This window comes from Aquarana catesbeiana, linkage group LG05 (assembly GCF_042186555.1).
Source record: "Aquarana catesbeiana isolate 2022-GZ linkage group LG05, ASM4218655v1, whole genome shotgun sequence".
Classification (NCBI taxonomy): domain Eukaryota; kingdom Metazoa; phylum Chordata; class Amphibia; order Anura; family Ranidae; genus Aquarana; species Aquarana catesbeiana.
Genome location: NC_133328.1, coordinates 102,078,598 through 102,104,898, shown reverse-complemented (window position 1 = coordinate 102,104,898; position 26,301 = coordinate 102,078,598). Strand labels below are relative to the sequence as shown.

The window sequence follows — 26,301 nt, the reverse complement described above, 5'->3', positions numbered from 1 at the left end:
CAAAAAGTTGATAAAATTTCATAAAAACGATTCCATTTTTTATTTTTATTTTTTTTAAAGCACACCTGGTCATAAAGGGGGTAAAATCCCCCCCCATTAGAAAGCACTCCCAGCGAACACATTTAACCCTTTGATCGCCCCTGATGTTAACCCCTTCCCTGCCAGTGTCATTAGTACATTAACAGTGCATATTTTTTTTAGCACTGATCACTGTAATAATGTTACTGGTCCCCAAAAAGTGTCAAAAGTGTCAGTTAGGTGGCCCATTTGTCCGCTGCAATATCGCAGTCCCACTATAAGTTGCTGATCTTTGCTATTACTAGTAATAAAAAAAAAAATAAAAAAAAAAGAAGAAAAACATCCCATATGTAGACGCTATAACTTTTGCGCAAACCAATCAATATAGGCTTATTGGGATTTTTTTTTACCAAAAATAAATATGTAGCAGAATACATATTGGCCTTAATTTATCAAGAAATTCGATTTTTACATTTAATAGGTGTGCTTTATAGCAGAAAGTAAAAAATAGTTTTTTTTCTTTAAAGCGCAGCAAATAAAAACCAAAAAGGTGATCAAATACCACCAAAAGAATGCTCCATTTGTGGGGAAAAAAAAAAAAGAACATCAATTTTATTTGGGAGCTGTGTTGCACAACCTCGCAATTGTCAGTAAGGGCACTTTCACACTGAGGACGGTAAAGCGCCGCTATCTTTAGCAGCGCTTTACCGTCATTTTAGCAGCGCTTCTCGTCTGCTAGCAGGGAGCTTTTAGCACTATAGCGCATTTAAAGCGCCTCAGTGTGAAAGAAGCCTTCAAGTAACGTCATATCGTAAAAAATGGCCTGGCCATGAAGGGGGGAAAACCTTCCAGGGCTGAAGAGGTTAAACTTTTTTTTTTACCAAACGCTATATCATTTATGAGTGAATTAAACTGAAATGGTCCTAGAACAGAGCTTTGGGGTACCCCGCTTACAACTCAAGACCATTCTGAGTACACGCTATGTATTACAATCGGCTCCCGCCGCTGTCAATCACAGCCAGTGAGCGAATCAGAAGACGGAGGGGGCGAGGTCGAGCCACAGTTCCGTGTGTAAATAGACACAGAGCCGCAGGTCGGGAGTATACCTGCTTGGGTTCCTGCAGAGCAAGCTGTTTGCTGTGGGGGCACCTGGCAGAAGGGAGGAGCCTGGAGCGCTGGCGTGGGCCCCAAGAAGAGGCAGATCCAGGCTGCTCTGTGCAAAACAACTAAACAGAGCAGGTAAGTATAACATTGTTGTTTTTTTTTTTAAAATAACAAGGACTTTACTATCGCTTTAAGTGTTTATGGGGAACTGTATCAAATGTTTTGGTAAAATCCGGATACACCACAATCACGGGCCTTCCTTTATCTAGGTAACAGCTCACCTCCTTATGGAATGTTAACAGATTGGTCTGGAAAGAACGAACTTTTATAAATCCATGCGGATTACTACTCATGATACGGTTTTCATAAGCACATTCTTGGATATAGTCCTTTATCATCCCCTCCAATAGTTTACATAATTTTGAGGTTAGGTTGATTGGTCTAGTACTATATATTCAGAAAAAATATTCAGATTATCATAAGGAATAGAAATATTTTGTTGTACAAAAATAGTGTAAAACATTACATTGTAGTCAAGCTAAATCTAGGGAGAAAAAAATAGGGCAATAAGCAATGAGAAGCTCAAATGTACCTGTGAGTAAAGTATGGAGAACACAAGCTCAGGCCTGTAGCATTGTAACCACAATTGTTCATGAATGAGGCTCATCCAGAGCAAAAGTATAAAAGAAACTAAGTTAAATATCACCAAAAATAAAAAATAAAAAAAAGAAGATATGCAGTTGAGCTGCTCTGCTATGTTTCAGAAATAGTCAACTAATTAATGTACTATAACCAGATAATAGATAAAGTGAGAAGGAGGGGTAGGGAGGAGGGAGACTCTTTTCCCATTTTTAAATATTAGTACTACTTTGACTTTTCGACAATCAGCTGGTACCATTCCAGTGATTACCTATTAGGAATAACAGTCTGGCTATAGCCTGGCTAAGTTCTAAGGCCCCTTTCACACATGCTGTCCGATCAGGTCCGCCTGTCCATTTTTTTAGGCGGACCTGATTGTATGCTCTATTCACCTCTATGGAGAGACGGATGTTTGTGATGACATGTCCGCTGACATCCGTCACTTTCCTATCCGGTGCGCCAAATCCAGACGAATGGAACCTCTATTTTCCATCCGTTTGGCGGGTTGGATGGAATCGGATGAAAATGGACAGGCAGATCCGGTTTCTTCCTATCTCCCAATAGAGGAGAGCGGGGTTCTGACAGGTCCGTCTCAGCACAGTGAGCTGAGACGGACCCGTCATCTGCCTGCTCAGCAGAGATCAACGGATCGATCTCTGCTGAGCAAGCAGAGTCAGTCAAAACGGACGTGACCCATGTGAAAGGGGCCTAAGGTGTAAGCCATCTGGTCCAGGTGATTTATTTAACACTGGCTTCTGTTAGCCACAAGGGTACATTCTGTGTTGTGTTACTAGCTATGCAGTCTTGGCCAGCAATAATCAGTTGTCTTGGCCTACTGCATTTTCAAGAGTCTAAAATCAAGCAGCAAGAGACAGTGTTTATAATGTAAGCAGTACTCACTGGTGACAGTATTGTTGGATGCAGTCAGTGCAGTAAGAGTATTTACATCCCAGAGGAATATCTGTCTGTCCAATCCTGCAGAGGCCACTAATTCTTTGTCTTTTGCATAAGCTAAGGCTTTCACATAGTCCTGCGGAAGATAACACATTATAAAATAATGAATGCAAGAAATATTTTAGTTCAATGCAAACATAACAGGTAAATGTTTAGACCTTGTTCTACCATTCAGCCTAAGAGCATATAAACTGGGAGCAAAAGTAAAACCCATATGCCTTAACACTTTCTCAGGTAACAACAACATTGAAGTAAAAAAGCACTTGTGGTATTTTTTTTTGTTTGTCTTTAAAATGACTCTGTGCTAGTAGAGGCCCAATAGATCCTAAACCTGGTGTCGTCTCCTGTCCTATGTTGGAATTAACCACTTGCCGACCGCCACACACTGATCACTGAGGTACGTTCTAACTTTGCCGGCGGATATAGTTATGGCAGCAGCTAGCTGCCATAACCCCGGTATCCCCGTTTTCATGCGGCGGTCGGCTACAAGATAAAAGTGGTCTCTGCGGCGGATTCGCCGCAAGATCACTTTTTTCGGTGGCGGGAGAGGGCCCCCCCTGCCGCGATCCGGTGCCCTTCGCCGCTTACCGGAGCCATCAGTAGCGATCGCGTCTGTCCCCTTGCTGTGCCTGGAGACGAGTGAGGGGAAGATGGCGCCCACTCATCTCCATGACACTGCAGGGCGGAAGCGTCACTTCCGCCCATACGTCTTAAAGGCATATTTTTTTCAATGTCATTTTTTTAAATTGCATTTTAGTGTAAATATGAGATCGGAGGTCTTTTTGACCCCAGATCTCATATTTAAGAGGACCTGTCATGCTTTTTTCTATTACAAGGGATGTTTACATCCCTTGTAATAGGAATAAAAGTGACACAATTTTTTTTTTTTTAAAACAGTGTAAAAATGAATAAAATCATCTAAAATAAATAAGAAAAATAATTTAAAAAATTTTTTAAACGCCCCAACCCGACGAGCTCGCGCACAGAAGCGAACGCATACGTGAGTAGTGCCCGCATATGAAAACAGTGGTCAAACCACACATGTGAAGTATCGCCGCGATCGGTAAAGCGAGAGCAATAATTCTAGCCCTAGACCTCCTCTGTAACGCAAAATATGCAACCTGTAGAATTTTTTAAACGTCGCCTATGGAGATTTTTGAGGGTAAAAATTTGACGCCATTCCATGAGCGGGCGCAATTTTGAAGTGTGACATGTTGTGTATCAATTTACTCGGCGTAACATTATCTTTCACAATATAAAAAAAAATTGGGCTAACTTCACTGTTGTCTTATTTTTTTATTCAAAAAAGTTAATTTTTTCCAAAAAAAGCATACTTGTAAGACCGCTGCGCAAATACGGTGTGAAAAAAAGTATTGCAATGACCGCCATTTTCTTCTCTATGGTGTTAGAAAAAAAAAAACAATATATAATGTTTGGGGTCTCTAAGTAATTTTCTAGCTCCTTTTTTCCATAATTTTCCGGAGGCTCCTGCTGCTGTCAATCACAGCCAGTGAGAACAAAGCGGGGGTGAGGCAGAATCACTTTAAACCCTGCACTACTGACACCAAGCTACACTCATGCCGTTAGATTGTCAAAAGTCAAAACTCTGGGTGGCAGATGACCTGCCTTTGGACACTTAAATAACGGTTAGTGCTAAGGCAGGGTTGGGTTTAATTCTGACTTGGGCAAAAGTCTAGGACCCCTGTACAAATTAGGTCTAGGATCCATTGGGTTCCACAGGCATGGGGATTGATTAGAAGTCTAATACAGGCACTATGGTAAACATTTTTGGCCAGCTCAGACACACTTTAAAATTATATTATGATTAGATGTCATAAAAGCAGAGGAAAAAAATCCCCAGTGGTTATAGTGTCAGCTATTTATGAACACCCACATTTAAAAAAAAAAAAAAACAGATGTAGGACCTATTTATGAACTATAAATCTTAGTTTAGAACCATACTGTGGTCTTGAATAAGATTCCTTACCTTGTGTGTTCTTAGTGTTGACATGCAGAATCCCTTGTGTGCATTCCATACCTTAACTGTAGTATCTGATGACGCTGATATTACTGCAGATAAATCAGTCAGCACAATTAATGACAACGCAAATATTTTTTTCTTAAGAGTATTGAACAGCAAGTATGACAAAATGTGTAAAATATACCAGTAAAAACCTAGTTATATCTACATTGCATCACTAAATCATTACATTAAGTGCAAAAACAAGAAGAACTCTTAACTCAACAAGCTGCACGGAGCCTGTTGACAGCTGTCAAGACTTGGAGTGTAACTGGCCAAGGTCTAAGGTCCATAAAGACATGGATGAGCGAGTTTGGGGTGAAGGAACTTGACTGGCCTGCACAGAGTCCTGACCTCACCCTAATAGAACACCGGTGGGATGAATAAGAGTGGAGACTGCGAGCCAGGCCTTCTCATTCAACATTAATGCGCTTCTAGAAGAATGGTCAAAAATTTCCATAGACACAAGCCTAAACCTTGTGGACAGCCTTCCCAGAAGAGCTGAAGCTGTTATACCAGACCTAACACTGTTTTTTTTCTTAATTTTTCATTGCTGGCAATTTTTGTTTTTTACATGTAGCGGTTTCCCCACTGACAGTTGAGTCATTGGTTGTTGAGGACGCTGGCTTCTTAGCCCGCTCCTTACCAACCAGCCATTGTTAAAGACCCTGGCTCCAAAAATTTGCATCTGAACCATATCTGAACCAAATCGTAGCTGAACTGCTGCTCTAGAAATTCGCAGTGAAAATGGAGGGAAAATTCGCACTGCATTAAGGTAAACAACGCCCACTATCTGTCCCACTCCCCCACCCCATCCCTAAACTGTTACCCGGCTCCTGTCACCACTCTTATGCTCTCTCAGCTCCAGAACTGCTCCCATCACTTCCTGCGGTCACAAGAGCAACAGAGGGCTGCAGAACCACAGGCTCCTACTGCTGTCAGTCAAACTCCAGTGGGGAGGGGTTGGGGGGTGTAGCTTACCTGTACTGTGTGTGTCTATGGACTTACACAGCCTGGCTCAGGAGAAACTGATATCACCGGCAGGGGAATGCCACAGACTAAGAAAAATATCTTCATAGAGCGGGTATTACTTCTATTTTAAAACAAAAAAACCAAATTATAGTATTTAGTATTACTTTAAGTATAGTATACCAAGATTTGGCAGGCTTCTCGGGGGGTTCTGGGAGGTCCACCAGTCTTTTGTTATAACTGCTAGGTAACACACTTTTTATGCTTTAGGGTGATTTGGGTCAGGATGCAGTGAGCATGTTAGAACTGTATGATGCCAGGTTTGTATTTTAAGTGTCCCTTCAGGTCAATTCAGAAAATCGAAAAAAAAAAAAAAAAAATAGGATTTTTTAAAACAGCTTACCTGTAAAATCCTTTTCTTTCGAAGGACATCACGGGACACAGAGCCACAGTAATTACTGATGGGTTATATAGGTATCACTGGTGATTGGACACTGGCACACCCTATCAGGAAGTTCAACCCCCTATATAATCCCTCCCCCTTGCAGGGATACCTCAGTTTTGTAGCCAAGCAATATAGTGTATTGGAAGAGGGGCGGGATCTCTGTGTCCCGTGATGTCCTTCGAAAGAAAAGGATTTTACAGGTAAGCTGTTTTAAACAATCCTATTTTCTTTCTCGAACATCACGGGACACAGAGCCACAGTAATTACTGATGGGATGTCCCAGAGCAATGCTACCTGAGGGGGGGGAACCACGACCAAGTAGGGTGCAATCAGACCTGAGGACCCTGTACCGCTGCCTGCAGCACACTACGCCCAAAGGCGATATCCTCATGCCTTCTCACATCCACCTGATAGAATCTGGTGAATGTATGAACTGAAGACCAGGTTGCGGCCTTGCAGATTTGAGCCATAGAGACCTGGTGATGCACTGCCCAAGAAGCACCAATAGCCCTTGTGGAATGTGCCCTGATCTGAAACGGAGGAATCTTCTGTTTCAAACCGTAAGCTTGAATGATCAACTGTCGAATCCATTTAGAAATGGTAGCTTTTGACGCTGCCTGTCCTCTATTGGGACCCTCTGGCAGCACAAACAAAACATCCGTCCTGCGGATCTGAGCAGTTGCCCCTAGATAGGCCTTAACTGCTCTTACTACATCCAACGAATGTAGAGATCTCTCTTCCGGAGAACAGGGATCTGGAAAAAAGGAAGGTAGAACAATGTCTTGGTTTAAATGAAAATCAGAAACCACCTTCGGTAAAAAACTAGGATGAGGGCGTAGTACCACTCTATCCCTGTGTATAATCAAATAAGGCTCCTTACAGGAAAGAGCTGCTAATTCTGATACTCTTCTAGCAGAAGAGATGGCCACCAGAAAAATTAATTTCCTTGTCAACAAGACCAAAGGAATCTGACTTATTGGTTCAAAAGGCTGTTTCTGTAACACAGCCAGGACCAAGTTCAAGTCCCAGGGGTTTAGGGGCGCTTTAACCGGAGGATTAAGACGCATCACCCCCTACATAAAGTTTCGGACCAAAGAATGCGAAGCAAGTGGCCGCTGAAATAATACTGATAAAGCAGAGACCTGGCCCTTGATGGTACTCAAGGCCAGCTTCATCTCTAATCCGATCTGTAGAAAATCAAGGATTCTACCTATGACATATTTCCTGGGATGCCAACCTCTCCTGGAAGTCCTCCTGCCAGAGCTCTGAGAACTGTCGCAGTCTTCCCCCCACTTGAGTGAGCGGGAGCGCCCCCTCATGCAGAGGTCTTAGTGTTTTGCCTAGTAGGCTTCTTTCCCCAGGACTTCTTTTGTCCCTGGGGTTGACTCTTGTCTCTGGACCCCGATGGAGGCGGCCGTCGAGACTGCCTGGAGGCTGAAGCCCCCGGCGCTGGGGAAAGAGTCCGTTTGAAAGAGGGACGCTTACTCTTCTTCTTGACAGGTAAGAGAGTGCTTTTCCCACAAGAGATTCTCTTGATATAGTTATCCAAGTCCTCTCCAAACAACCTTGCACCACGAAATGGAAACCCAGCCAGTAGCTTCTTACATGGTGCTTCGGCTGACCAATTTTTCAACCATAGGATTCTACGTATATGCACCAACCCCAGTGAAAGACGGGAGGTTTGCACGATAGAATCTCTAATGGCGTCAACCACAAAGCATAAGGCCGCTGAAAGGTTAGCAAACCCTTGGGCCTGCTGTTCAGGTAATACTTTGATGACCTGCTTAACATGGTCTCTTAAGTATTGACAGACGCTGCTACTGCAGGTTGGGCCACTGATCCTGCTAAGGAGAAAACATCCTTCAATAGGGATTCCATCCTTTTATCTACAGGATCCCTGAGCATCTGAGCATTGTCTACCGGACAAGTCAGGCTATTATTTACGGAGGAAATGGCGGCATCAATAGCCGGTATTCCCTACATTTTAATAAACTTTTCTTCCATCGGATAAAGTGTTGAAAACTTTCTCGGCGGAAAAAAACATTTGTCTGTGTGATCCCACTCAGAATAAATGAGCTTTTCAAGTAAAGTATGAACAGGAAAAGCATGTGCTGCTTGGAAAGGTTTCAGTGACCCCAAAGCAGAAGAGGATTCTTTAGCAGTTTCAGGTATGGGCAACTTAAATGTGGAGCGGACCAATCCAGTGAGGATCTGCACTAAGACTTTCTCCTCTTGGGAAGTCGCAGAGGGTCCCTCTCCACCTGATTCCTCCGAAGAGGAATCATCCGTCCCATCCTGAACCTCTGAAAGGGATTCATCTCCTTTATCCCAGAGCTCCTCTGTCTGAGGGTCTTGGGGAACAGAGGAAAGCCTAGTGCGTTTTTTTCCACTGAGTGAAGACGTAATCACGGCCATTAATCTTTCCTCTAGACCATTAATGGTTGAGGAAAAAACCTCTTGTGTAATATATACAGGGGCTGGAGTGCCAGAAGCAGGTGTAGCCCCGGACCCCGATGGCTCTCCCTGGCTATCCGTCCCTGGCCCATCTTTAGGGGGGGAGGATGCTGCCGACAGGGGGCCCTCAGAACCTGAACGAGATCCCCTAGTGTCTCTGGTTCCTGGGGTGCTTGAACCTCTTCTACCCATAGTGCAAAGCAACAAGGTGTGAGGTATACAAATGAACACTGCCCGCTGAGCGATGTAGTCTGGCTAAAAGCCTTGCTACCCAATGCTCAGTCTGGTGTTACTTCAGTAAATGCTGCCTAGGAGAATGCCTGTGTCCCACCTTACATGCGACCGTCAGCTCTGTGTCTCTCAGAAGGCTGAGTGCACCTGTACAGAGTGCCTTTAATAGCCTGCAGCTGGCCTGAGTGGGAGTCTAAGCACCTGTGCTGACGTCCCGCCCCCTCCTCTAGCGCCCCCCCCCCCCCCAGTTTTGAAAAAACCGAGCGCTTCCCGCGCTGCCGACTCTCCCGTCATGCTTCTGGAGAAAGGCTGGGGATGGGGGGGGGGGGGGAGGGAGAGAGGCTGGTAACAAGATCTGCCTGAACGGCTATCTTCAGAGATGGTGGCCATTAGGCCGCAGAGCCCGGGTGGTATAACCACTTTCTAGACCCCTGTGGCCCCTCTCTAGCCTGGGGGGGGAACATTCAAACATGAGAAATCCCCCTTTCCATCTTACCTGTTTGCAGCCTGCTTGAGACGCTGGGACATAATCAGCGATGAAAACACCTGAGACAGACAGTCAGCATGTGCAGGTTTGTGCTCTTGGCAGCCCCCGGTGGTCACAATAGGCATAGCATGCATTTACCTTAAAGGAGAAAAGCCACTAGAACTCAAAATTTCTGTGGAATCTCCTCTTACCTTATCCAGCCGCAGGGTGCTGTTTACACAGACCCAATCTTCACCTCTCACGGTGGGCTCCGTTTGAAAAAACCGTCAGAGACTGGGGCCCCCTACGAATAGGGGGATCCAACAGTTCTGGGACCGTAAAGCACCTCGCCAGAAATTAGGAAGTTTAAAGCCATTTTCTGATCTGCGGGGTCCAGCTCTCTAAAAAGAGAAGCATTACGGGTAAAACCTCGTTTCTTCGGACACGAGGCCCGAGTACCATTCAATTCGGCCATGAAAAGACACTTTGAATGGATCCGGTTCGCCTGGCTTGCCCCAGTATAGGATCTTAGGATATTCCCTTTGGAGCTCAGCACAGGACATCTTTACACGTCCATCACCTAAGACACTGGCGTAAAAACTGAGGTATCCCTGCAAGGGGGAGGGATTATATAGGGGGTTGAACTTCCTGATAGGGTGTGCCAGTGTCCAATCACCAGTGATACCTATATAACCCATCAGTAATTACTGTGGCTCTGTGTCCCGTGATGTTCGAGAAAGAAAGCGCGTTTATTACAGTTCCGATTATGGACTGTGAATTATATTAAAGTGGTTGTAAGGGCACAATTTTTTACCTTTGTGAATTCTATGCATGAAGGTAAAAAAAAAAAAAAAAAAAAAAAAAAAAAAAAAAAAAACTTGTGTGTACAGCAGCCCCCCCATACTTACCTGAGCCCCCTCTCGATCCAGCAATGTCCTCGAGAGCCTTGCCTCCCTGGGGACTCACACTCCTGATTGGCTTTTGGCAGCAGGGGGAGCCATTGGCTCCCCCTGCTGTCAAACACAGGCAGTGAGCCAATCAGGAGATGGAGGGGCAGGGCTAAGCCAAGCAAGCAACAGCTCTGTGTGTGAATGGACACACAGAGCCGCAGCTCGGGAGTACTCCTGCTTGGGTGCTCCCAGAGCAAGCTGCTTGCTGTGGGGGCACCCGGCAGTTGGGAGACTCGACTTGAGACTCAAGAAGAGGAGGATACGGGCTGCTCTGTGCAAAACCACTGCACAGAGCAGGTAAGAATTTTTAAACAAACAAGGCTTTAATATTGCTTTAGATTACTGAAAGTATACTTGATAAATTATCTTTTTTGACAATCCATATAGCAGTTTGAGCAATAATCAAGCAGCGCTATTGTGGTTCATTTTTAAATACCTAGCAGTTCCAGCAGGTTTAGTCCACTCCAACAGTTATGACCCAGAATACAAAACTCATAAATGAAAGAGAATTACAATAACATACTTACATGTTTTTCCATTACAGCATAGTACAATGTCATTCACCCAGTCTGTATGATGTTCCATAGATGCTATGTAGGGGTCCTGCTAGAACAAAAGTGAAATAAGGTAAATGCAAAGGGCACAGTTACATTCTAATACAAGCCAAATGATTTTCCATTGAAAAACCAACCCAAAGATCCAAAGACAACAATGTGATATGATATTGTGAAGCAAATCCTTTTGGCAGAGATTACCACATTTTCTGTGAATGAAGGTGGATTAGGAGAATCAAGTCCTTTTCAATTAATCACAATTCCCCTGGATAGCTGCATGAAGGTTTGTCCAATCTGAATTCACAAACTGAATAACTCTTGGAGTACCCAAAGGCCTAAGATGACACTTTCTGTCTACAATCAAGCCTATAGGGAACTTCTAACGTCATGCAGTGGCTGCCTCCTATGTCAACACCTGATTGGGCAAGATAGAAAACATGCCACAAACTACAAGCTAGATATGCAGCAAAATAGGTTAAACACTTGAGATTTTTTAAATTGATATTTCACCTGAATTAATAGAGTAAAAGTCAGCATTATCAAATACTATTATTACTTTGATTAAAACATTTCTTGTCATAATGAACTGAAAAAAAATGCTGTTCCCTAGCTCTTAGCCTAAATCCCATCATTACCAAAAGTCAATTGTTTTCAAACAGGTTTGAGATTACAGAACAAAAAAAAGACTGTTTTCACATTTTCCAATATTTACACACAAAGTAATTATTAAAAAAAAGGTTGATTTGATTATTTATATTAGGTGCTTATCATATATAATTAAAGTGTTACTAAACCCAGGAGCCTGCATTCACTATATCTGTTCTCCCACAGAACAGAGCAATGCAATTATTCTAGTAACTATAAACTGCTAAATACCTTTTCTCATCAGCAGTATATAGCAGTCTTGTGACTTCTATCAGTGTCTGGTAAAACTTGTAGGGGTAGTTTTCATTCTCCTCTGACTGTCCTATGAGGCTGCAGGACCCATGAACCTCTGTCTGGCCAGTGCTGATTGGCCCTGTGCTGATCACATGCACCCCCCCACTATCAGCAGATGGTTTGGGGACTGTGGAAAAAGGGGAGGATCAGAGAAGACAGGATCACACAGTCTTTTTACACAATGCGGAGGATTAACCCCTTAGGTTCCACAGTGAGTGTAACAAGCATGCCTTACTGTATATACAGACTGATTTTACTGTTGTGGGTTTAGTAACACTTTAAGCCCCTATATTCACCCTGAGCAATTTGTCATGCGATTCACTCAAGATGCAGATTTCCATTATTCACAATGGGCCTGTTCACACCTGTGTTGTGTTACTTGTTGCCCATCGCATAAACCTCAAAAAGTACAGGAGATTCTTCAGAGAATAACTGCATGTTTTTGGCCCCATAAAGACTTAAAATAGCAGTGCCTGAAAAATGCCTGAAAACTCCACTTACACACTTTTTTTAGGCACTACAAAAAAAAAAAAAAAAAAAAAAAAAAACACAATTATGCTCCTGTATTACAAGTCATGTGTACAACCCCCCCCCCCCCCCCCAAAAAAAACCCATCTGGCTGCACTCACATTAAAGTGGTTCTAAAGGCTTAAGGTTTTTTACCTTAATGAATTCTTTGCATCAAAGTAAAAAACCTGTTCCCCCCATTGGCTCCTGCCAGTGTCAGTCAAACCAGTGAGAAGAGGGTGGGAGGCAAGCCCCGATATGTGTGTCAATGGATGCACACAGCCCTGCTTGGGATCAAGCACACACGTGTGCCACCAAAGGAACCTGCTTCCTATGGTGGCACACGCAGAAGAGGAGGAGCCTGGAGCACCTGCGGGGGACCCAAGAAGAGAAGGTTCTGGACTGCTCTGTGCAATACCAATGCAATAAGCATAACATGTTTATAGCATGTTTATTATTTTAGGGAAAAAAAAATGACTTTACAACATCTAGTATAAAGAAATTATAAAGAAAGGCTAACACAGGGGTAGGCAACCCTGGCACTCCAACTGTGGTGAAACTACAAATCCCCTCATGCCTCTGCCTCAGAATCATGCCTGTGGTTGTCAGAGGCTTACCCTCATGGGATTTGAAGTTTCACCACAGCTGGAGTGCTGAGGTCACCTACCCCTGCATAAACATCTAAAACATATTGCAAAAAAAACTACAGTTTCAAAGGATGCCATGGGAAGAGAGATTACACATGTGCACAGAGGTAAGGAAGAGTTTCTTCATATACAGGATCACATGTTTACTTTGTGCTGATTCACGCTCCATATTCTGATGATTGAGTCTCGTCCGGCTGTAAAAAGCCTGTTTAGTGCAGGATCAAGCTGCAAAGCATTCACTCCGTTGCGGTTGTACTTCTCCACTTCATCTCTAATGACATATGAAACCTACAAAATAATAAACCATAATGAATACACAAGCAATGTATAAAATAATAATCATGTAATCCTATAGTAAATAACATCAGAGATCACAGCGGTTAGCATGCCTTATAGTGGTGCTTCTTGACTTTAGCATATAAAAAAGGCGCCCTTTACTACAAATATTTGCAAAACTCCAAAAACAAAATAAAAAATGAATATATAAAGTTCATCCTAGTATCTATATATACACACTTAAAAAACAACCAGCACTTTTTTTTTTCTTTTATGGAATAAAAGACTAAATGTGACATGAGTTACTTTATTAAAGTTATCAATATTTTAATTGCTGACAAATACACAAAACACAGGAATGCAGGATTTTCTCCCATCCCATTTTATGACATATTTTACTGATGATCATGAGATCTAAAGAGTAAGAGCGCTTTTAGAGAAAAAAAAAATGGTATTTGATCTTTTGACCTCACTCACCCAGAAAAGTTCAGAGCTCAGATTCAGAACAACCCAAGTACTGCCTGTGCAGTATGGGGCTCAGCAATGTTTATATCCTCTGATGGTATTTTGCATGCAGGACTGGCCTTAGACAACCCCTCACTATAAGAATTCACCTGAACATTAAGACTCAAAGTAAGGAAATGCTGAGAGGGACAATATAAATATATCATAGATAAGAGGTCTCAATATTGGTTGTACAGAAGGCCATCTGTGTGAATCTGATGCATGGACCAGGACACGCACAGAGTATGTTCCGATCCATGCATTGGACCTGCACAGAAGCACCTGGCAATCTGAACATGTCTGTGCAGTCAGCGACCCATCACTGATTTCAGCAGGCTACCTGCACTGGTCTGCATGGGACATCTCTGCATCCCAAGAGGATGAAGACAGACACTTTGCACAGGCGTACTGATCAACAGGCCCATGTGAAGGAGACCTAAGCCTGTGTAACAATTCCAGGCACCACATAAAAAACACGAATCACTAATACTATGCAAGAATACTGCAACTAAATCTGAAAGTATACACACATTTCACACACACACACAGTATCTCACAAAAGTGAGTACATCCCTCTCTTTTTTGTAAGTATTTCATTATATATTTTCATACACAAACAAAAAATATAAAATAAAAAAAAACAGTTGTCGTTTTATTGTTCTCTCTCTATTGTTCTGCTCTTTTTTACTGTATTCTATTCTGCAATGTTTTATTGTTATTATGTTTTATCATGTTTGCTTTTCAGGTATGCAATTTTTTATACTTTACCGTTTACTGTGTTTTATTGTTAACCATTTTTTTGTCTTCAGGCATGCCATTCACGACTTTAAGTGGTTATACCAGAATGATGCCTGCAGGTTTAGGTATCATCTTGGTATCATTCTTTTCAGCCAGCGGTCGGCTTTCATGTAAAAGCAATCCTAGCGGCTAATTAGCCTGTAGACTGCTTTTACAAGCAGTGGGAGGGAATGCCCCCCCCCCCACCGTCTTCCATGTTTTTCTCTGGCTCTCCTGTCTCAACAGGGAACCTGAGAATGCAGCCGGTGATTCAGCCAGCTGACCATAGAGCTGATCAGAGACCAGAGTGGCTCCAAACATCTCTATGGCCTAAGAAACCGGAAGCTACGAGCATTTTATGACTTAGATTTTGCCGGATGTAAACAGCGCCATTGGGAAATTGGGGAAGCATTTTATCACACCGATCTTGGTGTGGTCAGATGCTTTGAGGGCAGAGGAGAAATCTAGGGTCTAATAGACCCCAATTTTTTCAAAAAAGAGTACCTGTCACTACCTATTGCTATCATAGGGGATATTTACATTCCCTGAGATAACAATAAAAATGATTAAAAAAAAAAAAAAAAAAAAAAAATGAAAGGAACAGTTTAAAAATAAGATAAAAAAGCAAAAAAAGAAAAAAAAAAAAAGCACCCCTGTCCCCCCTGCTCTCGCGCTAAGGCGAACGCAAGCGTCGGTCTGGCGTCAAATGTAAACAGCAATTGCACCATGCATGTGAGGTATCACCGCGAAGGTCAGATCGAGGGCAGTAATTTTAGCAGTAGACCTCCTCTGTAAATCTAAAGTGGTAACCTATAAAGGCTTTTAAAGGCTTTTAAAAATGTTTTAATTTTGTTGCCACTGCACGTTTGTGCGCAATTTTAAAGCATGTCATGTTTGGTATCCATGTACTCGGCCTAAGATCATCTTTTTTATTTTATCAAACATTTGGGCAATATAGTGTGTTTTAGTGCATTAAAATTTTAAAAAGTGTGTTTTTTCCCCAAAAAATGCGTTTGAAAAATTGCTGCGCAAATACTGTGTGAAAAAAAAAAAAAAAAAATGAAACACCCACCATTTTAATCTGTAGGGCATTTGCTTTAAAAAAAATATATAATGATTGGGGGTTCAAAGTAATTTTCTTGCAAAAATAATTTTTTCATGTAATCAAAAAGTGTCAGAAAGGGCTTTGTCTTCAAGTGGTTAGAAGAGTGGGTGATGTGTGACATAAGCTTCTAAATGTTGTGCATAAAATGGCAGGACAGTTCAAACCCCCCCCCCCCCCCAAGACCCCATTTTGGAAAGTAGACACCCCAAGCCATTTGCTGAGAGGCATGTCGAGTCCATTGAATATTTTATATTGTGACACAAGTTGCGGGAAAGAGACAATTTTTTTTTTTTTTTGCACAAAGTTGTCACTAAATGATATATTGCTCAAATGTGCCATGGAAATATATGAAATTACACCCCAAAATACATTCTGTTGCTTCTCCTGAGTACGGGGATACCACATGTGTGAGACTTTTTGGGAGCCTAGCCGCGTATGGGACCCCGAAAACCAAGCACCGCCTTCGGGCTTTCTAAGGGCGTACATTTTTGATTTCACTCTTCACTGCCTATCACAGTTTCGGAGGCCATGGAATGCCCAGGTGGCAAACCCCCCCCCCAAATGACCCCATTTTGGAAAGTAGACACCCCAAGCTATTTGCTGAGAGGTATAGTGAGTATTTTGCAGACCTCACTTTTTGTCACAAAGTTTTGAAAATTGAAAAAAAAAAAATTTTTCTTCTTGTCTTTCTTCATTTTCAAAAACAAATGAGAGCTTCAAAATACTCACCATGCCTCTCAGCAAATAGCTTGGGGTGTCTACTTTCCAAAATGGGGTCATTTGGGGTGGGGGGGGGGTTGTGCCACCTGGGCATTCCATGGCCTCCGAAACTGTGATAGGCAGTGAAGAGTGAAATAAAAAATTTACACCCTTAAAAATCCCTGGAGGCGGTGATTGGTTTTCGGGGTCCCGTACGCGGCTAGGCTCCTAAAAAGTCCCACACATGTGGTATCCCCATACTCAGGAGAAGCAGCTAAATGTATTTTGGGGTGCAATTCCACATATGCCCATGGCCTGTGTGAGCAATATATAATTTAGTGACAACTTTGTGCAAAAAAAAAATGTGTCACTTTCCCGCAACTTGTGTCAAAATATAAAATATTCCATGGACTCAACATGCCTCAAAGCAAATAGCTTGGGATGTCTACTTTCCAAAATGGGGTCATTTGGGGGGGGTTTATGCCATCTGGGCATTTTATGGCCTTCAAAACTGTGATAGGTAGTGAGGAGTAAAATCAAAAATTTACGCCCTTAGAAATCCTGAAGGCAGTGATTGGTTTTTGGGGCCCCGTACGCGGCTAGGCTCCCAAAAAGTCCCAAACATGTGGTATCCCCGTACTCAGGAGAAGCAGCTGAATATATTTTGGGGTGCAATTCCACATATGCCCATGGCCTGTGTGAGCAATATATCATTTAGTGACAACTTTTTGTATTTTTTTTTGTCATTATTCAATCACTTGGGACAAAAAAAATGAATATTCAATGGGCTCAACATGCCTCTCAGCAATTTCCTTGGAGTGTCTACTTTCCAAAATGGGGTCATTTGTGGGGGTTTTGTACTGCCCTGCCAGTTTAGCACCTCAAGAAATGACATAGGCAGTCATAAATTAAAGGCTGTGTAAATTCCAGAAAATGTACCCTAGTTTGTAGGCGCTATAACTTTTGCGCAAACCAATAAATATACACTTATTGACATTTTTTTTACCAAAGACATGTGGCCGAATACATTTTGGCCTAAATGTATGACTAAAATTGAGTTTATTGGATTTTTTTTTATAACAAAAAGTAGAAAATATCATTTTTTTTCAAAATTTTCGGTCTTTTTCCGTGTATAGCGCAAAAAATAAAAACGGCAGAGGTGATCAAATACCATCAAAAGAAAGCTCTATTTGTGGGAAGAAAAGGACGCAAATTTCGTTTGGGTACAGCATTGCATGACCGCGCAATTAGCAGTTAAAGCGACGCAGTGCCAAATTGTAAAAAGTGCTCTGGTCAGGAAGGGGGTAAATCCTTCCAGGGCTGAAGTGGTTAAAGCGGTAGTAAACCCGCTGACTTTTTTTTTTCCCCTACACCTGTAAGGGAAAAGGCATAATGAGCTAGTATGCACCGCATACTAGCTCATTATGAGATACTTACCTTAGAACGAGGTGCCGGCATTTCACCCAGTCCACGCCGAGGGACCTGACATTTCCCCTCAGCGTGTCTTCCGGGTATCATGGCTCCGGCGCTGTGAGTGGCCGGAGCCGCAATGTCGTCACTCCCGCGCGGGAGACTTTTTTTCCGGCAAGGTCAGGCGGCTGCCGGGCTTTCAGCCGAGAATCCCCTGTGCGCATGCGCCGCTGCAGCGGCTCATTGCGAGGGGAATATCTCCTAAACCGTACAGGTTTAGGAGATATTTTTTTTACCTACAGGTAAGCCTTATTATAGGCTTACCTGTAGGTAAAAGTTTAAAAAATAGGTATACAACCGCTTTAATGGCTGTGTGTCGAGTTATTTTGAGGGGACAGAAAATTTACACAAGCTGTACACTCACTACTTTACATTGTAGCAAAGTGTCATTTCTTCAGTGTTGTCACATGAAAAGATATAATAAAATATTTACAAAAATGTGAGGGGTGTACTCACTTTTGTGAGATACTGTGTGTGTGTATAATATACATTTATTTTCTCAGATCTACTACGACCACAGTACTCGCAGGGTGTCACTAGAAGCTTGTGCCATGTCCATTGGTGTATTTAGGTTTTCTGCTGCCCTAGGCCTGACTAAACTCGTGCACCCCCTAATTTAAATATTATCACACGCCTGACGAAGGGGTCCTGCGTGACTTCGAAACGTTGCACCTTTCTTGTGTTGTGATCATGCAATAAACTACCCGTTTGGATGCCACTTTGTGCCGATCCTCGGTGTGCTGGCAAATATCTACTTTGTGACTTGAACCAGTATTCAGCTGGTTGTTGCTGCAGCACCCAAATCTTGAGAGCTTATACCAGGAACATGTGAGATGGGAATATGAAGTATTACAGTATTTATCGGCGTATAACACGCACTTTTTTCCCCCTTAAAATCAGGGGAAAATCGCGGGTGCGTGTTATACCCCGATCCACACCGATCTCCGCTGATTGTGAGGAGAGGAGCCGACATACACAAAGCCAAGAGTACTTCGGCTGGACTCGGCTACTCTCACAGTCCCGTGCCTGACTGTGAGCAGAGCCGAGTCTTTGCAAGGCTGCAAAGACACAGGGAAGGCTGCAATAATGACACAAGGTACAAAGACACTGGGAAGGCTGCAATGACACAGGCTGCAATAATGACAGGGCTGCAAAGACACTGGGGAAGGCTGCAGATGGACACTGATAAGGCAGCATTGATGGGCATTTGAATGCAAGTTTTTTTCCTTAAAATTCCCTCCTAAACTTGGGGTGCGTGTTATACGCCAATACAGTACTTTTTTCCCCTAATTTAATATGACCCACCTCTTCCTTTCAAGGCCCTAATATACAATATATATATATATATATATATATATATATATATATATATATACACACACACACACACACACACACACACATATACACACACGATTGTGATCACCCAAAGGTTTGCAGGAAAATCTTACTACCTACCTCCTAAGTGTAACTGACCATTCTCAGTCTCCCTTGCATCTGCACCATCCCTACTACCCAGATTAGAAGCCCCGGGGTAGCTAGGTAATTGTCCTGAAATTTCCACTCAACTGGTTTGGCTTTCCTTTCAGCCTGGGTACTTATAGCCTGCCTGGCTCCCTTCAAGTGTCTCCACTGCACCTCTCCCAACATGGGGTCTCTGCACACAGTGGAGAGCTCCTTCCCCTTCACTCTACTGGCCCGTGAGCTGACTTTCTCCTCCCGAAATGGCGTAGGTCTCTCTGTAGCTGAGAACTCAGGTGAGAGGTCCACTGTGATTATAGGACAATCAAAACTAGAAGCGGCACCCCCCCCCTCCAGTTGTGGAACGTCAGACGCTTGCACAACAACTCATTGGTCCGCCGCCTGGGCCCCCTCCATATGTATGTGCTGACCCCCCTGATGGCGGCCCTGCCGGTATTGTCATACTGGCAGCAGTGCGGCCGCTTTATGGGGGTGCCAGACCAATTTGCCTCCCAGCCCCGTCCGCCCCATGAGACTGGTGCTACTCTAAAAGTGTAGTGCAAGCCGGCAGGGAATCTTTTCATGCTGCCCCCCTGCAAAGTGTTGGCCTAGGCCAAGATACAGTGTTGGCGATATTCTCTCTCTCCAATCACATTCAGGTTTTTAAGATCGTTTTCAATCTGGCAACTAACATTTTTTGTTACTATTAAAGCAGAACGAAACCCATCAATTTAGAGCAGTAGTAGAGTAAAAGAATAAATATCTGCACCCCCTGCAGGTTCAAGGGGTTCTAAAGGCAGAAGTTTTTCTTTTATCTTGAATGGACACACAGAGCTGTGGCTCGGATTGGGTTCCCCTCATAGCAAGCTGCTTGCTGTGGGAGGAATCGGCAGGAGGGAGGGGCCAGGAGTGCCAAAGAGGGACCCGAGAAGAGGAGGATCTGGGCCGCTCTGTGCAAATCAACTGCACAGAGGAGGTAAGTATAACATGTTTTTTTTTTTTTTTCGTTTAAAAAAAACTAAGACTTTAATATCACTTTAATGCCATAATGTGCTAGTATGCAAAGCATCTCCTAAACGGTGTACGTTTAGTAGATATTCATTGTATCTACAGGTATGCTTTATTGTAAGCTTACCTGTAGGAGCAAGTATAACATTTGAGTTTACTACCACTTTAACGGTTTCCCAAAATAATTACATTCAAGGGATTCTGTGAAAGATAATGATCACAGTTATTAAAATACAGGGATTAGAACACCTGTCAGGTTTTTATTGCCGTGTCCTCATTAGAGAGATTCACCGTGTTTGTCCTGATCGCCAATGTCACAAGGAATGAAAGTGAGGGTACATCCAAAATTTTTAGTCGCCACCAGAAGGGCAAATCTACCAATGGGAACACTTGGTCTCATAAATGGAGATTTCCCCCACATTGGAAAGACATCCTCCCGCTTCTTGTTGACTCCACAGGACAGGAAGTGAAGGGAAAACTCCCTAATGAGACACAGATGGACAAAAATAAAAAAAACTTAGGGCTCTTTCACACGGACGATCCGTATGTCCGTTTTTCATCCTTTCATCCGATCCCCCGTAGGGGAGAGCGGCGTTCTGACAGGTCCGTCGCTGCACAGTGTGCAGCGACGGACCTGTCATCTTCCTGCTCAGCGGGGATCGGCGGAGGGATCCCCGCTGAGCAAGCGGGTGTTCACGGGGCAGATCATCACTGATCCGCCCCATGTGAAAGAGCCCTAACAGGGTTATAACCCTTCTCTATTATATATAAAATAAAACAAACAAAAAAAAAAGTTTTGGCTTTAGATAGTCTTTACATTTCTCCCATATTTAAAATCAAATATTCAATACTTCTGACTACCTGTAGCTGAGTCCCCCTTCATAATTTACATTTTCCTGTAAATTGGTGGGCAGACAGCTGCAACATCTCTTCTTTCAGCAGAAATCCCTCACTACTTGATACATCATATCTCACACACTAACAAGAAATGATTGCTGAAAGTGTGTAGGACTTTAGAGAGAATCATGTTCAGGGATTGAGGGGACACATTCCAAAAAAATACAAATAGATTCCCAAAGCTGCACCAGGCCCCTTCCCATCTATGCATGTGGGTTACTGTGTGTTCTCATGAGCAGATGTCTTTATGTGTATGTTATACCACGGGGAACACTCATCCTCACATGTCATTGCAGTTTTCAAGGTGTTACATTTATTTCAAAAAGCTCAAAAAAAACATCATGTGTCAAAAAAAAAAAAAAAAAAAAATCACATTAACCAAAACAAATAAAAACAGCAACAAGTGAAAGTTGATCTTTACCCTTTAGAGCAGAGGTGCTCAACCCGCGGCCCGCCAGCTGTTGCAGAACTACAAGTCCCATCATACCTCTCACTGCTTGTAACTGTCAGACTTGCAATGCCTCATGGGACTTGTAGTTAAAGAGGAGCTCCAAAGCCCTCCCCCTCCACCAAAAAAAATAAAGTCAGCAGCTACAAATACAGTAGCTGCTGACTTTTACTATTAGGGCACTTACCTGTCCATGGATCCAGCGGTGTCCTCACCCAAGCCAATTCTTGAATTGGCTCTCGGGTGCTGGTGCTGCCATTTTGGGTAAGGGAAACTGGCAGTGAAGCCTTGCGGCTTCAGAGCTGGTTTCCTATTGTGCTGCACTTTCTTAATGGGTCAGCTGCAGCGAGGGCTGAACTTCCGGCTGAGTTTGCCAGCAGGAAGTGGGAGCGGGCACCCGTCAAAACCAGGTACACGATCCCCCCTCCCCTACCAAGCTGCAAAATGTGGCACCGGAGGGAAAGGGGGCAGATAAGCGGAGCTTCCCCTTTTGGCTAGAGCTCCGCTTAAAGCAACAGTTGGAGGGCCACAGGGCACCCACCCATGCTTTAGGGCATGTATGTTGGGTTGCCGCAACCCGCCCACCCTCGTCACAAACAGAATTTTTTTTTTGGCCGTACGTCTCTTGTGGGTTACAGTCACGCACACTTACTTCTGCTCTCCTGTGATCCAGAATAAGGATGAGCTCCGGCGTGTTCGCAAGCTGCACGTGCCGAGCCCGCCAGGAAGTCGGCAATGCACTGCGCTAATCACAGGCAGTGAGACATTTCCCGATCTCTGCAGCCGCACATTGGGAAATGTCTCACTGCTTGTGATTAGCGCTGTGCAGTGCCAAGTTCCTGGCGGGCTCGGCACGTGCAGCTTGCGAACACGCCGGAGTTCATCCTTAAATCGGGAATCAGTAGACAACAGGCTAAAGTCCCCTGTTGGCTGACCCCACAGAGCAGCTCCATGCTCTTAAAGGATCCTGACATTATTGTTGGGATCCTCTCATATGCCTGACAGACAGCTAGCTCAGTCCCTCTGCGTGCAGCTGCTTCAGCCCCCCTCCCCAGCATGCCACTCCAGTAAGTGCTGAAGGGGTAAAGCTGAGATCTAAGGATGAGCTCCGGCGTGTTCGCACACTCCACGTGCAGAGCCCGCCAGGAAGTCAGCACTGCGCTAATCACAGACAGTGAGACATTTCCCGATGTGCGGCTGCAGAGATCGGGAAATGTCTCACTGCCTATGATTAGCGTAGTGCCGACATCCTGGCAGGCTCTGCACGTGGGCTGTGCGAACATGCCCGAGCCAATCCTTACTGAGAGCAATGGCTGAAAGTCACTGCCCTCTGCTTCGGGAAGACCGAGAAGTGAGTGATCAGCGGTCATGTGATCGCTCAGTTCTAGAATTTAGTGCCGGCAAGGGACAGCTGCAGCATCAAAGCTGCATACTCGCCTCCCTGCGATGCTGCAGAAGGGAGGAGAGTATGTTTGTTATATTCAGTTCCCAAAATTCTCCTTTAAAAAAGCTTTATATGTACTGCAAAGCAGCACTTCCGGAATTCTTCCCTAGGTGAGAATGTCTCACTGCCCCCAGTGTGTGCAGATGTGCAGCAGGACTCAGATACTAAGAGAGCCCTGAAGCATGTCTGTGAATATGCTGCATTACTAAACTGCAGAAACTGAGAAGAAAAAAAAAATAGGTCCCCAACATGGTTGTGCAGTATAGCAGAGCTGTACACATTTCAGGACTGGATGGACAGAAATACAAACCTTGCCTTATATCAGTGTACCTGCCCCTGTGTGTGTACAATAACTGTGTGTGTGTGAGAGATTGTCTACCATGACACTGTGTATACAATCACACTGTCTCTGTATGTGTGTGTACACACACACTGTCTGTACACAGACACACACAGTGTGATTACACACACACACACACACACACACACACAGTGTGATTGTACACACACACACTGTGTGTGTGTGTACAATCACACTGTCCGTGTGTGTGTGTGTACAATCACACTGTCCGTGTGTGTGTGTGTGTACAATCACACTGTCCGTGTGTGTGTGTGTGTGTACAATCACACTGTCCGTGTGTGTGTGTGTGTGTACAATCACACTGTCCGTGTGTGTGTGTGTGTGTGTACAATCACACTGTCCGTGTGTGTGTGTGTGTGTGTGTGTACAATCACACTGTCCGTGTGTGTGTGTGTGTGTGTACAATCACACTGTCCGTGTGTGTGTGTGTGTGTACAATCACACTGTCCGTGTGTGTGTGTGTGTGTGTACAATCACACTGTCCGTGTGTGTGTGTGTGTGTGTACAATCACACTGTCCGTGTGTGTGTGTGTGTGTACAATCACACTGTCCGTGTGTGTGTGTGTGTGTGTACAATCACACTGTCCGTGTGTGTGTGTGTACAATCACACTGTCCGTGTGTGTGTGTGTACAATCACACTGTCCGTGTGTGTGTGTGTGTGTACAATCACACTGTCCGTGTGTGTGTGTGTGTGTGTACAATCACACTGTCCGTGTGTGTGTGTGTGTGTACAATCACACTGTCCGTGTGTGTGTGTGTGTGTACAATCACACTGTCCGTGTGTGTGTGTGTGTGTACAATCACACTGTCCGTGTGTGTGTGTGTGTGTGTACAATCACACTGTCCGTGTGTGTGTGTGTGTGTACAATCACACTGTCCGTGTGTGTGTGTGTGTGTACAATCACACTGTCCGTGTGTGTGTGTGTGTACAATCACACTGTCCGTGTGTGTGTGTGTGTACAATCACACTGTCCGTGTGTGTGTGTACAATCACACTGTCCGTGTGTGTGTACAATCACACTGTCCGTGTGTGTGTGTGTGTACAATCACACTGTCCGTGTGTGTGTGTGTGTACAATCACACTGTCCGTGTGTGTGTACAATCACACTGTCCGTGTGTGTGTACAATCACACTGTCCGTGTGTGTGTACAATCACACTGTCCGTGTGTGTGTACAATCACACTGTCCGTGTGTGTGTGTGTACAATCACACTGTCCGTGTGTGTGTGTGTACAATCACACTGTCCGTGTGTGTGTGTGTGTACAATCACACTGTCCGTGTGTGTGTGTACAATCACACTGTCCGTGTGTGTGTGTGTGTACAATCACACTGTCCGTGTGTGTGTGTGTGTACAATCACACTGTCCGTGTGTGTGTGTGTACAATCACACTGTCCGTGTGTGTGTGTGTGTGTACAATCACACTGTCCGTGTGTGTGTGTGTGTGTACAATCACACTGTCCGTGTGTGTGTGTGTGTACAATCACACTGTCCGTGTGTGTGTGTGTGTACAATCACACTGTCCGTGTGTGTGTGTGTGTACAATCACACTGTCCGTGTGTGTGTGTACAATCACACTGTCCGTGTGTGTGTGTACAATCACACTGTCCGTGTGTGTGTGTGTACAATCACACTGTCCGTGTGTGTGTGTGTACAATCACACTGTCCGTGTGTGTGTGTGTACAATCACACTGTCCGTGTGTGTGTGTGTACAATCACACTGTCCGTGTGTGTGTGTGTACAATCACACTGTCCGTGTGTGTGTGTACAATCACACTGTCCGTGTGTGTGTGTGTGTGTACAATCACACTGTCCGTGTGTGTGTGTGTGTACAATCACACTGTCCGTGTGTGTGTGTGTGTGTGTGTGTACAATCACACTGTCCGTGTGTGTGTGTGTGTGTGTGTACAATCACACTGTCCGTGTGTGTGTGTGTGTGTGTACAATCACACTGTCCGTGTGTGTGTGTGTGTGTACAATCACACTGTCCGTGTGTGTGTGTGTGTGTACAATCACACTGTCCGTGTGTGTGTGTGTGTGTACAATCACACTGTCCGTGTGTGTGTGTACAATCACACTGTCCGTGTGTGTGTGTACAATCACACTGTCCGTGTGTGTGTGTACAATCACACTGTCCGTGTGTGTGTGTGTGTGTACGTGTGTGTGTGTGTGTGTGTACAATCACACTGTCCCTGTGTGTACAATCACACTGTCCCTGTGTGTGTGTGTGTGTGTGTGTGTGTGTGTGTGTGTAACACTGTCCCTGTGAAGGATCTGACCCTCTGGGAATGGAATATCTGGCGGTCATAATCCATGGAGAAGAGTGTCGTAGGAGGGGGAGGGGTGCTATGATTGTGTATGTGAAGCACACGGTACAATGTAGAACTCCCCTACAAACAGAGCCGTCACCTGACAGGGACAGGCTGGGAGCCCTCGGTACACACGGGGTGATATCATGGGGTGCAGGTCACAGGGCTCCCCCAGGCCCCGGCCACCTGTATGTCTGCGAGCGGCAGCGCCCTCCACCATCCCAGCACCGACCACATCCCCCGCACACACCCCCTGATCATCTCCCGCCATCTGTCCTACCTGAACTTTCCTCCGCCCGGCGGTGTTCTGCCTGTGATGAGCTGCCATCTTGCATGTTGACACTCTGTTGTCACTTCCGGCACGCAAAATCCCTCTCAGAACTCTTCCGCCCATACTATCGTCAATAGCCGCCGAACACTTCCGCCCTTATTGCACATGCGGGCTTCCTCTCCATTTCTGCCCTTATCAGTGCCCATAGAGGTAGAGCATTCCCGCCCTTAGTTGAAGTTGGAAATTCTTGTCCCATTTTTCCGCCCACACTGGTACCCATAGACATAGAGTATATTATAGAGAGAAAAAATAACTACCTAGTCATTCTATATGGTACCCACCTACCAAAAAGTGTACTACAAAACCAAAAAACTA

General features: G+C 44.3%; 1 protein-coding gene across 2 annotated transcripts in view; it reads right to left on the bottom strand.

The window, feature by feature from the left end:
* WDR48 (WD repeat domain 48) overlaps positions 1-26,049 on the bottom strand; it is a 76,500-nt gene extending 50,451 nt beyond the window's left edge. Inside the window, exons 1-5 of one of the 2 annotated variants that reach the window (XM_073630009.1) lie at positions 25,936-26,049; positions 13,045-13,185; positions 10,778-10,856; positions 4,703-4,785; positions 2,662-2,791 (exon numbers count right to left, since the gene is read on the bottom strand). In XM_073630009.1, the coding sequence (XP_073486110.1) occupies positions 2,662-2,791; positions 4,703-4,785; positions 10,778-10,856; positions 13,045-13,185; positions 25,936-26,049 (547 nt within the window). The remainder of the gene's footprint in view (positions 1-2,661; positions 2,792-4,702; positions 4,786-10,777; positions 10,857-13,044; positions 13,186-25,935) is intronic. The other variant, XM_073630010.1, reaches the window with a different exon arrangement.
* Between the last annotated feature and the right edge of the window lie 252 nt (positions 26,050-26,301).